We start from the raw sequence: 15,145 nt of genomic DNA, 5'->3' as shown, positions 1-15,145 counted from the left end.
CAGTACAGTTGTACTGCTGGCACTGAAGCCCATAGAATTGGGCTCCAAGTTCTTGGCACTAGACCCAATGACTGATACCTACTCGCTATCTTTTGCTTGTCATAAAAATTTATCACCCTTCTTGGATTTTTCAGGATGCCTACTCTGAAATTGCATATCTCTTTGCTGAGTTTTTCCGAGACCTTGACATAGTCCCATCTGATATCATAGCAGGTCTGGTACTTCTGCGGCAACGGCAGAGAGCAAAACGCAGTGCAGTGCTGGATGAAGTGAGTATCCTGATCGCCCAATTACAAGCAGGGAGATCGGAGTTTGTATGGCCTGGCCGGAACACGCGAGCCCCTTCCCCTGCGAGGGGATGGTGGAGGGCTGTTGCTGGGGGGAGCAGAGGTATTTTAAGGACACAGCAACAGCCCCCCTTCCTTCTTTGCTCGTGGAGACCGAGCAGACCTGACCCCATCCAGCCACTTTGGACTCAGGACCAGTGCAACTTCCAAGGAGTCCTCCTGCGCTGGATCCCACGTGCCGCATGTTTGATCTGTAAGGTGGGGATGGGGGTTTCGACAGGCTCTGCCCACGGAAAGGATCAGGTACATTCCAGGCACACTTTCCTGAGAGTAAGCCCCATGGGTGGACTTGCTTTTGAGCAGACATGCTTGGAGTGTGCGCTCAGTCCCTGGCCTGGTGGGCAGGGGGCAGGCTGCCGCCTTCCAGCTCAGAGCCAGGTCTCCCTGCTGGCCTTGTTGGGGTCTCCAGCGCATGTGGTACTCGCAGCTCCTGCTGCTGCTTCCTCGGAAGGTGCCCACAGGGGTTGCTGGAGAGGGGCGCCATGATCACGCGGCTGCTCCAGGGCTCCTGCCTGCCCAGGTGGCATGTTGCAGTGCGCTCCATGTGGGAGCAGGCTCTGCATGGCGCGGAGCCCTTCCAAAGGCGCAGGCGCGTGGAATGCTGTCTGGGTACTTTTAAGGTCACTTTTATGTGAATCTGGCCTTAAATTACCTATTTTGGAGGTTACCAAATCCTTTTTTTAAAAATTCCACATATGTGCTGCATGTATAAATATCATTATCACAGCAACAAACACACATCAGTGATTACAAACATAAAAGTTCCTTTAGGTAACAGTTGCTTACTATGATAGGAAAAAAACATAATGTTGACAAAAGAAAATTGAGTAGAAATTAATAGAAGTTTCTCAATTTAACATAAATGAATTATTTGCTTTTTCCTTGCCTTCTTTCCCTCTTTGCACAAAGCCTATTAACTTACAGCCCAATCTTGAGCCCAGGGCTGCAGCAATGCTGATAATGGCTGCTGCTGCATCCTGCGCGCTTCACAGGCACCGCCGGCAACTTATCGGGAGAAGGGAACTTTTGTCTCCTTCCCCTGGGTAAGCCGAGTAGCCCCACAATGGGGCTACTCAATTCCACGCTGACCGTTAGGTCGGCATAGAATTTTGAGCCTCCAGGTCAGGCTAGCAGCCTGAATCGGAGGCTCAGGATCTGGTGGAGCAAAGCTCCAGTGGTCCCACCTCCCTTCTTCCCCACTTCCTCCCCCTGGAATGCCTCCTCCCTGAGTGGCGGAGCTCCAGCGTTTGCCCAGCAGTAGTCCAGCGCCGACTAGCACTGGGCTACCACCAGCAGTGAGCCAGCGCGCCAGGCTCAGGATTGGGCTCTTAGCCATTACAGTGGAATTCCATATCAGTTCCATCCTTTCAGTTACTGGGGATGGTAGATATTCTGTAATACTTTGCATACAAAACGCAGGACAGCTTTCATTATAAATGCAAATAATTCAAAATTTTCTCAATCATAATACAATTTTATTATAATAAATAATAATGGAAAAATATTAGGGTATTATACTGTTTTGAACTCTTTGTTATTTCTGCTTAATTAAAATGTTTGTTTTTCTTCAAAACCTTTTTGTTAGAGGGCAGCTCCAGAGATCAACAGATCTTTCAATTACCTTATTCCTGAGATTATACCAGAAACCACGCTTAGAGCCCAATCCTGTGCTTGGCAGCACGACTCCACATCACCGAGCACTGTCGCAAACGTGCCATAAGGCATTTTTGCGAGGCTCACCACCGGACTCCCGCCTGTGGTAACCTTGTGCTGGCCAGTGCTGGGCTAGCCCGGGGCAGTTGCCCAGCTTTTGCGGCTCGGCGATCTCCCGGACCGCCGAGCTGCGGTACGGTAAGCGGGGATGGGGGCGGGGAGGAGGCGTTCCAGGGAGGGGGGAGGCCAGCAGGGGGCAGAGAGAGGGCAGGCTGGAGGCGTGCCGGGGGGAGGGAGGGAGGTGGGTCCGCGGAGCTCCGCTCCACGGGATCCAAGGCGCTCGTGTAGGGCGCGGAGCCCTACACAAGTGCCTATATGTTACAACCAACCAAATTGGCAGTAAAGTGAGTAGCCCCATTGCGGGGCTGCTTACCTTACTCGGGGGGAAGGGGGCGAAAGTCCCCTCCTCCCGAGGTGCCTCCAACAGTAGCCTGGGAGGCGCAGGATCCAGCGGCAGCCCCCCTCGGTACCGCCAAGCCTGGGTGCCCAGGGCAGCTCAGGATTGGCTGTCAGTGAACTATAATAATAAACATATTTCTTTTTTTAAAATGTCATTTTTGTTTTAAGTGATAGAGGGTCCAATCCTATCTAATATTTAGCGCCGATACAGCCACAATACAACCCTGAACATTTGTTCCCTTACCTTGTGGAGGCCTCCATGACTGCCCCTCTTCCACAAGATGCAGTGGGTGTCCTATTGGCACAACTGCATCAGCACTGTAAAGTTGGTTAGGATTGGGCCCTGAATTTTGTAACAGTTCAATGACATGGTTAAGGTTAAATTCACAAACATTTTGGTGTTAGAATACGGAAACAATCATGAGTTTTAGGGATCACTAGCTTTTTTTTAGGTGTCATACTTTCACCTATTCCCCAGAACAAAGCTTTAGGGCCCAATCCTAATCAGTGCACACAGGCTCACCGCTGGTGCGGAGTGTCGCAAACGTCCCATAAGGCACATTTGTGAGCCCTAGCACTGGTGCTCTGCTGGTGCTTGCCAAGCGCTGGCCAACACTGGGTTAGCACTGGTGGAGCACCGAAGCCCTGCCCCTTGGCAGTCGCGCGGACCCCTGAACAGTGGAGGGAGGCGGGGTGGGGGCGTGGAGGGAGGCGGGGTGGGGGCGTGGGGGGAGGCAGGGAGAGGGCGGAGAAGAGGCATGCCAGGGGGAGGGAGCAGGGTGGGGGGGAGGCGGGAATGGTAGACCTTCATTCCACCGAATCCAGAGCCTCCATGTCTGGCTGGCTGCCCAGTATGGAGGCTCTTCATTCTACACCAACCTTCAGGCATAGTCCCCTTCTCGGGAGGATGAGGCGGCGGCTACCTGGAGTGCACTGGATGCAGCTGTAGCCCCATGCACTGGTTCAGCTCAGGATTGGGCTGCCCAACATCAGCTGTCAAGAGAAGTTATTTCTTAACTTTCTATTCTCTAAATAGTTTTGTCCTGGACTGCCACTTTTGGCAAACATGTAGAGTGATATCCTCCACTGAGTACAGTAGTGGCAGATGCTTCAAGTGATTAGAGAGAATAATGTTTATTAAGGGGTATAGCATGCCAACTAATTACCCTTATATCTCATCAGATGGTTCCTTATATGGAACCACCTTATATGGAAAGGCGGGATGCTTTTGTATCCCGCCTTTCTCCCTTCAGGAACCCAAGGCGACTTACAACAATAAAAATTACAAAAACACAATTAAAAAAAAATTAAAACTCTGCACAATCAGTAGGATCTTAAAAAAGAAGCAATTGGACATTAAAAGAATAAAAAGAGCAACAGCAGCAATTTTATAAAAGCCCCAAGATGTTAAAAAAGATGTTTAAATAGAAGTTAAAAGATGTTAAGAAGGCCGAGCAACAATATGCAGCAACTCTATGCAACGCTGTAGGATAGGTCACAAATTCTACTGATGCAAAGGTAGTGGGAGCATGAAAAGAGAGACAAGATTCAGTAACAACTAGGGATTTTTTTTTTTTTTAGTTTTCCAGCATTAAAGATAAGTAAAAAAAACCCAGTAGAGCCAAAACTGAAGAGGAGTTGAAAGAACAAAGAAGAAAAGATTGTGAAACTTGTTTCCAGTTGCAAGATAAAGGGAGCTTCACTTCTGTTGTGTGCAAACCTATACAATACATTTCAATGACATCTCATTCTAATATATATATATATATGTGTGATTTACAGGCAAATAATGATATTCTAGCCTTTTTGTCGGGAATGCCAGTAACCAGAAACACCAAATATCTGGATTTGAAAAACTCAGTAAGTCATCAGTTCTTAATTCTAGCTTGGCACATTTGCGAAGTATACTGGAGTGAGTGAATAATATTCAGGGGTCAGTGTAGCACTGCAGTGGCAAACTCGTGATATTCCCTTCCATGAACTGAAAGCTTTTGCAGAAAGGAAAGGAAGATCTTGAAGGAGTTTGCTGTTCTATTTCTGTTGTCCTGGTGCCAGTAAGACCTCCTGTGGTAGCAATTATTTGTAGAAGTGAGTGGCTGATCTGTCATTTGAACTTCCTCTCTGAAATTTTACTTCTTTATTAGGGTATGTCCTCATCATACCCATTTTGAGTTATGAAAGCAAGAGTATTTCTGTGGGTATACCATGTATGTCCATCTGTTCATGACTTCTCAGCCTTTTATTGAAAAGCATAAGGACCTTTCTGTATTTAACAGTACACTCTGTGTGTGTGAGAGAGAGAGAGAGAGAGAGAAAGAGAGAGAGAGAGAATATTAAAATCTCTTTGACTTATGGCAAATCCTTAGGTCGTCAGGCAGCAAAAAGTCTCTAGCTGCAGATCATTCTTGGCTAAAGAAGTGGGAGGGAAGTCACTAACTAAGATCCCAATCTTGAGGTTTCTAGCGCCGGTGGTATGAGTGTACTGCCGGCACTGGGTGTTGCAAATGTGCTGTAAAGCTCGTTTACAGCATCTGGAGAGCAGGGAGCACCAGCACCAGTCAGCTCTAAGCCTCAGCGCCAGAAAGAGGACAACATGGAGCCACCAGGATAACATCAGCGGGTGTCAGTACAGCTTTTTGGGGCAATGGGAGGTGCTCCAGGACAGGGGGAGAGTGGGGGGAGGGCAGGACAGGGGAGGGACCGGCCTGGGAGGAGGGTAGGACTAGTGGAAGCCTCCTCTGCTGGATTCTGTCCCCTGTGTTGGGTCTTTCTCCAGGGAGACTTCTGGCAGTCTTCCTGGCCTGCCTGGATACAGCAGTAGCCATTTTGGTGCTGGTGCACCCGGCAGCACCGGGGCTGAAAGGATTGCGCTGTGAGAGGGGTTTTTTGTTACTGCTTGGGACCTGATGAAACGGTGAGATGGAGACTTCTCTAACGATGCCACCAAAATACTGATTGTTTCTTGTTTCTTTCAGCAAGAGATGCTACGATACAAAGAGGTCTGTTATTATATGCTTTTTGCATTGGCTGCTTATGGCTGGCCCATGTACTTAATGAGGAAGCCTACCTGTGGACTCTGTCGCCTGGCCAGATCCTGCTCGTAAGTGTTCATCTGTGCTATCTTGGTTGTCTTCTGTTTTATTCTCTTTATCCATTTCTTTCTTTCTCTCTCTCTCTCTCCCCTCATTCATTTTTATTGCATCTTGGTTTCCTTAGCATATCCTGAATCTGTATTCTCTTTCTTCTAAGTCTCTCTTACTCCAGTATCATTTTTGCAATACACTTTTCTTTTTAGAAGGTTTCCTTGCTTTGCAGCAAGTCCCTGGTCCCCTGCAAGCCTCTGGCTCACTCAACCGAATGTGCCCAGAACTATGCTCCAGTTGCATCTGGAGTGTGTTCTGAGGGCCAGGAAGGCCATGCACCTCTCCTTAGAATGCCTACTGAAGGCCTAAAAGCATCACTTCCTGGTTTTCCTGAAAAACTAGAAGTGACTTTTTGGGCAGTCTGAAGTCATTGGGCTTTCTTTCTAATGTATTTATTTACATTTTATATTTAAAATTTATTTATTTTTCCAGCCCACGACACCATGCCAGATATTTGATGTGGCTCTCTGGCCTAAAAGTTTAGAGACCCTTGCTTTAAGGGACGGGGAAAGGGAGAGGCAGTGACACAATCCCCAGGATTGCTTCGCTAAGGGGGATGAGGGGGGTGCTTTTACTCACTGTGGGCTTGGGCAAGTGCGTGCGCAGGGCCTTTTATAGTGTGAAGGTGACGTGAGACGTGATGCCTGCTGGTCTCTTCTTTCTTGTCCATGGGCTGGGCTGGGCTCACCTCCATTTGGCTCGGCTCCCCTCCCCTCCCCTCCTGCAACCTGAGCCAGGGGAGGGCGGGAGAGAGAGAGATCCCGAGGGAGGGGAGCCCAGCCCAGCTCACAGCACATCTCCCTCCCGAGGGAGGGAGGGCTGGTTGGCTGGCCGGCCAGGCAGGCAGGCAGGCAGCAGCAGCAGCACATGGGCAGGCAGATAGGCATGCAGCTGGGCAAGCAGGCAGGCAGCCCAAGCAAACGAAGGAGGGAAGGAGGGAGGGCGAGGGGGCAGGTGAGCAGGCGGGTTTATGTGTGTGAAAGTGTGGAAGATCCCCCCTCCATTTGTGTGTGTGTGAATGAATCATAAACTGGCATGAAGATCCCCCCCCCTTATTAGGGTGAATGGGATCATAAACTGGCATGAAGATTCCCCCCCCTTATTAGGGTGAATGGGATCATAAACTGGCATGAAGATCCCCCCTTATTAGGGTGAATGGGATCATAAACTGGCATGAAGATTCCCCCCCTCTTATTAGGGTGAATGGAATCATAAACTGGATTGAATTCATTCATTCATTTTCTGTCTCTAATATATTCATTTATGTAAATTTATTCAAATTTGAAATGTAAATTTTTTTCGGCCCCTGACACAGTGTCAGAGAGATGTTGTGGCCCTCCTGCCAAAACTTTGAGCACCCCTGCTTTAAGTAATCATGCATAAGATTGTGTTTTCAATCTGTTTTTGAAGGACCATGAAGACCTGGAATACCAATTCGAGAGTTGTGAAGCATAAAAGCCAAGGGATGGTTTTCACATTTCTAGATATAAATTTAGTAATTGGAAGTAATTGACACTACCTTCTGTCTTTCCAGAATACTAATTTGAACAGTCATTATACAGCATCTATAAAGGAATATCAAAAGATACTTGGGTGGCAGGGCCAGAACGTACTCAAGCTGAGTGCTCGGACTAGATGCTATTCCTCCTAAATAGTAAATTTGAAGGCACTTGGGTAACCAATGCTCCAAGACCTACTTTACTTTTGTTGATTATATGGAAGAAGTCTGAGATTTTTAGAACAGTTTATTCTCCCAGCAGGTCAAGGCTTAAGAGAAGTTCTTTAGGTGTATAGAGAGCAAAACACAGATATTAATGTGCTCCTTTTTCATCATTAGTTGCTCTGTGACTCCCCCTTGTGGTTATAATATATTTAACATGCTATTCTTAGGGCCAGACTAAATATGAGGTGGGAGAAATATATTCAGGTTCCCCAGCTGGGGAGAGGATTTGGGTAAGGGTCACAGCTCTGGGAGAAGGGAACTTAATTCTTTCCTCCCTTCCTCCCTGAGCATTTCCGCTAAGTTTGGAGAATGAAAAAGATCACCCTTTTGAATCCAAATCCCTTCACACGTACAGCTACTTCTAATCAAAAGAAAGAATGTCATCTCCTTCCCTGAGAGAGAGACACTGGAACAGTGGCTCAATTCAGACAACATAATCTTGAACCACTAAACCATGGAGGATCAGGAATGTACCGTGGACTCATGTACTCACCTCTTTCTCCTGTTCTGTGCGCAGATTCCTTCCTCCCTTCCCTTGTTTCTTGTTTGCAAACTATGGTTAGTGTTAACCAGAAATTGCTTCCAAACCTTAATTTACAATCCCATTTCAAGCTGTGGTTGAAAATATGGTTTGGAAGTAATTCCTGGTTAGTGCTAGCCATAGATTGCTCAATTCAGAAGTCATAACAATGGGTATAGAAATTAGGAAAAGGAGGACAAACCTGTGTGCAAGAGAGAGGAAGAAGGCGCCTGAAATGCATAGTATGTTCCTAATCTGCCAAACCATGTTTTAGAGCAGGGTTTCTCAACCTTGTGTGTGTATGCATGTGTGTATGGTCATGGCTCTGTTCTGAGCTTCATTTACCCCTGGCCTCCTCATAGCCACTGTTAATTGCAGTGCACCATCCTGCACTGATGATCCAGCTTGACAACTCCTGCAACAGAGAAGGAGCTTGTGTCAGAAAGCCATTCCCTCTCACCCAGTGATACAACAGGGCAATGTATGAACGTTAAGTCTATAACACAAATAAATTGCACTAGATCAGCATCCTGTGAGTCTGTCCATGGGTGTCAACGTGCTCCTCACCCACCCAGGACAGCCTCTTTGTCCCAGCAATCCTTGCTAGATGCCCCTTTGTCCCACCTGGGGGGCCGCCACATCTGTAGACATCACACCCCATTAGAAATGCTATTTGGTCCCCTGGTGTTCTATTTTTCCATGTGCCTCTCTAGAAGTATTGTGTGGTCCTGGAAGGGGGGGATGGTCCATAATGATTATATTCTCATTCTTTAATATTTCTTTGTTTTATCATGGTAATTACTTATACCTTTTCTTTAAAGATGCTGCTGCCTCTGTCCTTCTCGGCCCCGCTATGCTCCTGGTGTCACTATTGAGGAAGATAACTGCTGTGGTTGCAATGCTATTGCCATCCGTCGCCACTTCCTTGATGAAAATATGACTTCTGTCGACATTGTGTACACCTCCTGTCATGATGCGGTAAGAGTTGTAGGAGAGCTCATTCTTACTGGGAAATATTTCTGAGGTAGTTCAGAACACTACACAAAGGTAATAGAACTGTAGAAACCTTTTTAAGATCTTCCAGTGAGTCTGAAGTAATTACCAGCCATGGTGTAGTGGTAAATGTTGAATTGCAGGAGCTCATCATGTCAGCCCTCATAGCCACCTAGTGTACAATAAAAGAATCAACTTTAAATTTCTTCATTAGAAACAAAGTTTCTAAATCTCCAATCCCATGCATGCTGCCCACTGAAGGTGCAACCTCCTGCGCATAGGATTGTACTGTTGGAGTGGATTGCAATCATTAAAACAAATGTATAAACATTTAAATGTGGGATTAAAAAATATTCCATATAAATAAAACAGACATAAGATGCAATCCCATGCGTGCTAGAAAGAAATTCCATTTCTACTACCTGTGCCTTCCAGGGCCCCTCTTCCAATTAAATGAAGTAAATAAATGCCCACTTCATTTCCTAGGGGGCATGATAATCAGTCTTCTCCCCTCCTTCTATCCATCTATCTTTTACCTCTCCTGCCTGTCCACCCATCTGTACCTGCTGCCTTGTTTATCATCCATCTGCATCTGGGAGCACAGTAGACTGGTCCTTGTGCCTCTAGGCAAATTTCTCAGTTTGCTTTGCTGAACCTAATATTCTCAGCTCAGGTCCTTTGGAAACGAGTTTTAAAGGCCGCTCCTGAGCACCTACATTCCTGGCATAGAAGGACTTGGCAACTGCACTCTACCCCAAGCTCACTTAACTGCACCCTTGACCACCAGTAGTTTTACAAGTAAATCCTTTCAATTAGATCCTTGTGCAGGGTGGAGCTGGGTGGAGAGTGTTCTCCTCTGAGTGTCCATCTGTGAGCTGGCTGTTTCGCTTTCATATTGGGAGTGAAAAAAATACTTCACTTTAGGCAAGACTATTGTATCATGATACTGCATTTATTTCAGGTCTATGAAACTCCCTTCTATGTGGCTGTAGATCATGAGAAGAAGAAAGTGGTCATCAGTATCCGAGGAACTTTGTCTCCAAAGGTATCCTGGAGTCCTGCTATGTTCACTCACCTTTGAGCATCTGCCATTTCATGCTCTGTTCCTAGGAATCTGCAACATCACTGACAGTTGTAACAATGACTCATGTAATTTTGTAGTTTAGCCCTGATCCCCCTTCTCTCTACCCTCCAGGATGCTCTGACTGATCTTACTGGAGATGCTGAGCGACTCCCAGTAGAGGGTCACCATGGAACCTGGCTTGGACACAAGGTATTCAGAACACTCTTGTAATTTCAATTAAACTATAATTTGTCATCCCCCCCCTCTCTCTATTCACCTTGAAAGGTGAATTTCATCCGGAAAGGTAATGATTAAAATGATTCTTGATCTTTGCATGAGAGGCACAACATGATTGAACATAATTGCAACCTGTTACTACTTAAAAGCTAGAAAAGTTCCTGAAGTCACGATTGTTAACATTGCTAGTCAGATAAAAGAACTGGCAAGTAAGGAACTAGTACCTGATAAGCACATATGACTGTTGGGCTGTGAAACACAGTTCCTCTGACCATCTAATGCAGGGGTCTTCCAACTGTGACTCAAGGGCCACACCTGGCCTGCCAGAAATTTTTACCTGGTCCACGGCATGGTGTCGGGGAAGCCTTAACATTCCATCCCACATTAACCTGCTGATGCACTGGGTAACTGCAAAGCCTTGTGCCTAGGAGATGCTTCCATAGAAGATCGCCCCAGAAGACTCTACACCTGTGGAATTCCCTTAAGCATCATCCTGGCCCAAGGCTCTGCAGTTACTCAGCGCATCAGTAGGTTTCTGCAGGCTGAAACATTCAACGCTTCCCCACCACCATGCTCATCCACCTATTCTCCCAGCAGGTTCTCCCAGCCAGAGTCTGGCTGGTGCTCACCCTCATTCTAAGAAAGTGCTACACCTCACTTAGTCCCCAGAGAAGAAAGCCCAGCCCCAGCAGCAGCAGAGGAGGAAGAGTAGTCAATGATCACGCACTTTGTTCAGTGAAGAGAAATTCTCCTATGCCTTTGACTCAAAGCCTTTGAGTAGACTTTGGCAGGTCAGCTTTGAGCCTCGCGCATCGACCGGGAGGCAGCAAAAGCGAGGGAGAGAGAGGGTGGTGAAGCTGCAGCTTATATGGCAAAAAAAATCAAGCTGTGGGCAGATGTCCTGACATTGTTGTTTTATTCATTTCCCATGTAACAAAAAAGTTAACAAACCTCATTGGGTAGCAAAATACCAGCAACCTCCTGATGTGTCCACTCAGGAAGGTGGCAGTATGTATGGGGTGAGGTGGAAAGGTTGGTATTTATAAAATCATATTGTATGCTATTTACAAGATCCAAGTAAAACTTAAGCATTCATTTGAATTTTATTATTTATTTATTTATTTTATGTGAGATGGGAGTTTTTTCAGTCCTCAAACATGTGTAAAGTATGCAATATAACCTTTGTACTGAAAGGAGACCCCTGATCTAATGGAAAACTAGATTCTAATGGAAATGGGGGAAAAGCCAATGTACCTATAAGCTGCTGCACTAGGAAATATGTTTCTGATGGAGCAGAATGTTCACTATTACAGCAGTTCCCAAACTGTGGGTCCATGGCCAACCAATGGGTCACAACCCAATTTTTGGTAGGTCGCAAAACTGACTAGGTTATGTGCATCTAGGGTTAAACAACCTGCTGTTTGCAGGGAGCACTGCTGCCCAATTACCATTATAGCCACAGAGGCTTGAGAGGCTGGTAAAGTGAAACTTTTTTTTAGGTGGATCCCGATGCTAAAACATTTGGGAACCACTGAAAGCAGTTGTTCTCAAACTGGTGGGTCGCAACCCACCAGCTTGTGTAAAACTTCCCCCATCCCTTCAGGGGTGGCGGAAGGGGGGAGGCAGCGACGCAATCTCTAGGATCACGTCACTAAGGGTGGTGAAGGGGGTGCTCTTACACACAGATGGCCAGAATGAGGTACAAGAGCTGCGGGGAGTCCCACACAGTCCACTGCAGGGCTCCCTGATGCTTGGAATGTTCAACCAGAGCAATTGAAAAGCACTTCTGTTTTCCAGGAGGTGCTTTTCAATGGCTCCATTTGAATGTTCTGAGCATCGTGGAGCCCTGCAGAGGGCTGTGTGGGACTCCCTGCATCTCCTGGACCTTGTGCTGGCAATCTATGAGTAAAAGCACCACCCTTAGCTGCTCTCGGCCCTCTCCTGCAAAGACTTACTTAGGTAGTAAATCTCCCTCAAAATCTGAGAATCACTGGATTGAAGGCGTTAACAGTTGTGTTGGATTACATAAAAGATACTTCCAGTGGGAACAGTGAAATAAACCTGTTGATAATAGCTACCTTTAAAATAGCCAGTAGGTGAAAGGACAGCCACTGAATATTAGAGGAAGACTGGATGTACCAGCATGGAATGCTCTCTTTATGGTGAAAACAACACACACAATTAGATTTAAAGGTGGGAGAAAATAATTTTCTTTAATTAGAAAAAGGAAATTGGTTTGTTACCTTTTGGAATGTCAAATGTTGTCCAAACATTTTTTTAAGATGTATTATATTTTTGATTGTGGTCATATGAATTACTATAGAACAATGGTTCTCAAACTTTTTAACACTGGGACCCACTTTTTAGAATGACAATCTGTCAGAACCCACTGGAATTGATGTCATTAACCTGGAAGTGATCTCATGACCAGAAGTGACATCATCAAGGAAAATTTTTACCACCCCCTAGGGCCATACAACAAAATCAAATCAATTAATTATTTAAGTACATAAATTAAAAGTTTGCCATAAGTTTAAGTTTAAAAATTTATTTAAAATAAAGAACAACCTGCCAAGTACTTTCCCATCTGTTTAAAAAAAAATTTCCCAAACAGCCCAAAGGCTGCAATCATATCCACACTTACCCAGGAGTAAGCCCCATTAACCTCTTCCAGGCTTCTCCTGGCTGCCAGAACATACCTGAACTGCCCTAACCTCTGAGTGACCCGCATATAAGACAGGGAGACAATCTGTGCTAGATTTATTGGTATTAATTTCTCACCTAGGCGAGTAGAATATCTCTGGTAGTTAGAATGTCAGCTCACTTTTGTAAATACACATCTGCTGAATGCACTCATTCACAATGGTGTACCAGGGTGGTAGTGGTCTGGGAACCCATGTTCCCATGTGGCATTGGGGGGTAGGGGTGGCACTTCCCCACCTGATCTCTTTGAGTTCGCGCTGTGCAACCCCATGCTGCCTACACCCACTGCCTCCCCCACCCCCAAGGTGTTCTGAGGGCTGGAGAGGCCACATGTGGTCTTCTAAGGCCTCCAGAGTGTCTTCAAACATCACCTCCGGTTTTCAGCTATAAACCAGAAGAGATGTTTGAAGACACTCAGGAGGCCTTAGAAGAACTGGGAAGGCTGCGTGTGGCCTCTCCAACCCTCAGAACACCTCCAGAGGGGATGCATCAGGTTTGGGGTGGCACCTCTGAAGATGTGCTCCTAGGCATCACAGTGGCTCAGACCGCCACTGCTCCTTCAAATGTCCTGTAGGATGTTTCCTCCATTTTAGCATTTGGTATCAATATGTCAGCCAGTGCCTTCCTGTGTCTTGATGATTGATTCCATTTGGTAACTATATTCCAATATAAGGTTATGAGCATTTCCACCTTTCCTCTTTAGTCTGCAAAAAGCTCATCAGTCATCACATACTGTGCATGTAACCTGACTGAAGCTATTTTCATCATTACACTTTAACCTGTGGAATTGCTAAGTACTGTATAACTTGCAGTCCGAATTGTAAGCTCACCATTAAACAAATACATTCAGATTTCAGGACACTGTCATTTCTTCTTACAATTTGGTGACATATTGGTAGATAGGTCCTGGAATAATAGACTTAATCTCTATGTTTCTAAACACATTGCATTATAAGAAATCCCACATAAATCAAATTGATTAACTCCCATTTAAATTTTTTAGTAATGAACTTGTAAGTCTTTATTGTGGAATGAAATATTGAAGGGTTCTTGGTCACTTCAGTTATGCTGTATGTGCTTATGTTGACTGCACTACTCTGCCAAAGTACCTTTTCCCCTTATTCTTGCTATCTTCTCTTAGGGGATGGTGTTGTCTGCTGAGTACATCAAAAAGAAACTGGAGCAGGAGATGGTGCTTTCTCAGGCCTTTGGGCGTGATTTGGTGAGTTTTTACTTTTGCACAATGTGGTCAAGAAGTCAGGTTCTTATTTGCATCAATGTTTCCCTGGTTAATTTGGAAAGTTCTGTCTGAATTACTAGAACTGCACTCACAACCAAGTCCTATGGGCTGCTTTATTACAGTGGGACAGAGTCTCGCAGTCATAAGTGGTTTTGCAATGCTGCATGCAATGCACTACTGGCAAACCATTCTGAGCTGCCACTGGAAAGTGGACAGCATCAGAGGAGCATTGCCACAACTACCAGACCAGGCTGGTGCCAGTATGTTGGTGTGGGGAGGGGGCATGTCATGGGAGAGCAGTAGAGTTACTGGACAGTTCAGGAGGCAGGAGGAGGGGACCTGGCAGGAGGGGATGGATCTCAGCAGCAAACTTGCATACCGAATCCGGTACCCCTCAGTTTGGCCCTCACTGCCTGCTTAGGGCCCAATTATCATGAATATGTACAGTTTAGGCCTAGGTTAGCATGTGAAACCTGAACCAAACTAAGTCAGTAACGGAGAAGTGGCTAACAGTTCCTAGCTGCAGGAATGTGAGTAAACAAACAACAAGAATTACAACCCATTGGAATGTTTAACACCTCAGTAGACTGAGGGACAGCTGATCAAGCTGAATGGAATGCAGCCAGCCCCACTCTGAGAAGGTTCTGTCCTCAAGTTTCTGATTGGACAGTCTAAATAAGTATGAAGTCACCTCAGTACTATTAGCATAAGAAGTATAATAATGAGTGCCCCAAGGGGTGTGTCCATTCCTTCTTGGGCAGAGTTTTTGGGTGCAAGATCCTGCACACTGGAGCTCCATTGTCCACCATGGGCATCTGGCCTCACAGGTAGCCTGGAGCTAAAATATCTACAAGAGTAACTGACCTAGGTGAGAGTTAGGGATTAATAGAGATCGCCAGCTAGCTTTATTATTTTATTGCTGATGTGTTTCCTAGATGTTTATGCCTCTAGCATTTGCTGCCTTATGTAACCTTATGTACTTAATAAACTAAAATCTCTATTACCAAGTTGTTTCATTGTCTTTTGGGGACAAAGGTTCAGAATCCTGCCTAGCCGTTCAGCAA

At 45.8% G+C, this 15,145-nt stretch overlaps 1 protein-coding gene across 1 annotated transcript in view; it reads left to right on the top strand.

Annotated features, from left to right (window-relative positions):
- Positions 1-15,145, top strand: part of DAGLA (diacylglycerol lipase alpha) — a 52,140-nt gene that overhangs the window by 17,313 nt on the left and 19,682 nt on the right. Inside the window, exons 6-12 of the mRNA XM_066632775.1 lie at positions 135-269; positions 4,242-4,319; positions 5,435-5,559; positions 8,667-8,823; positions 9,800-9,883; positions 10,034-10,111; positions 13,983-14,063. Coding sequence (XP_066488872.1) covers positions 135-269; positions 4,242-4,319; positions 5,435-5,559; positions 8,667-8,823; positions 9,800-9,883; positions 10,034-10,111; positions 13,983-14,063 — 738 coding nt within the window. The remainder of the gene's footprint in view (positions 1-134; positions 270-4,241; positions 4,320-5,434; positions 5,560-8,666; positions 8,824-9,799; positions 9,884-10,033; positions 10,112-13,982; positions 14,064-15,145) is intronic.

The sequence above is a fragment of the Tiliqua scincoides genome, chromosome 1 (assembly GCF_035046505.1).
Source record: "Tiliqua scincoides isolate rTilSci1 chromosome 1, rTilSci1.hap2, whole genome shotgun sequence".
In the NCBI taxonomy this organism is placed as follows: domain Eukaryota; kingdom Metazoa; phylum Chordata; class Lepidosauria; order Squamata; family Scincidae; genus Tiliqua; species Tiliqua scincoides.
Note: the sequence above shows the minus strand (reverse complement) of the source record. Positions and strands in the feature narration are given on the sequence as shown.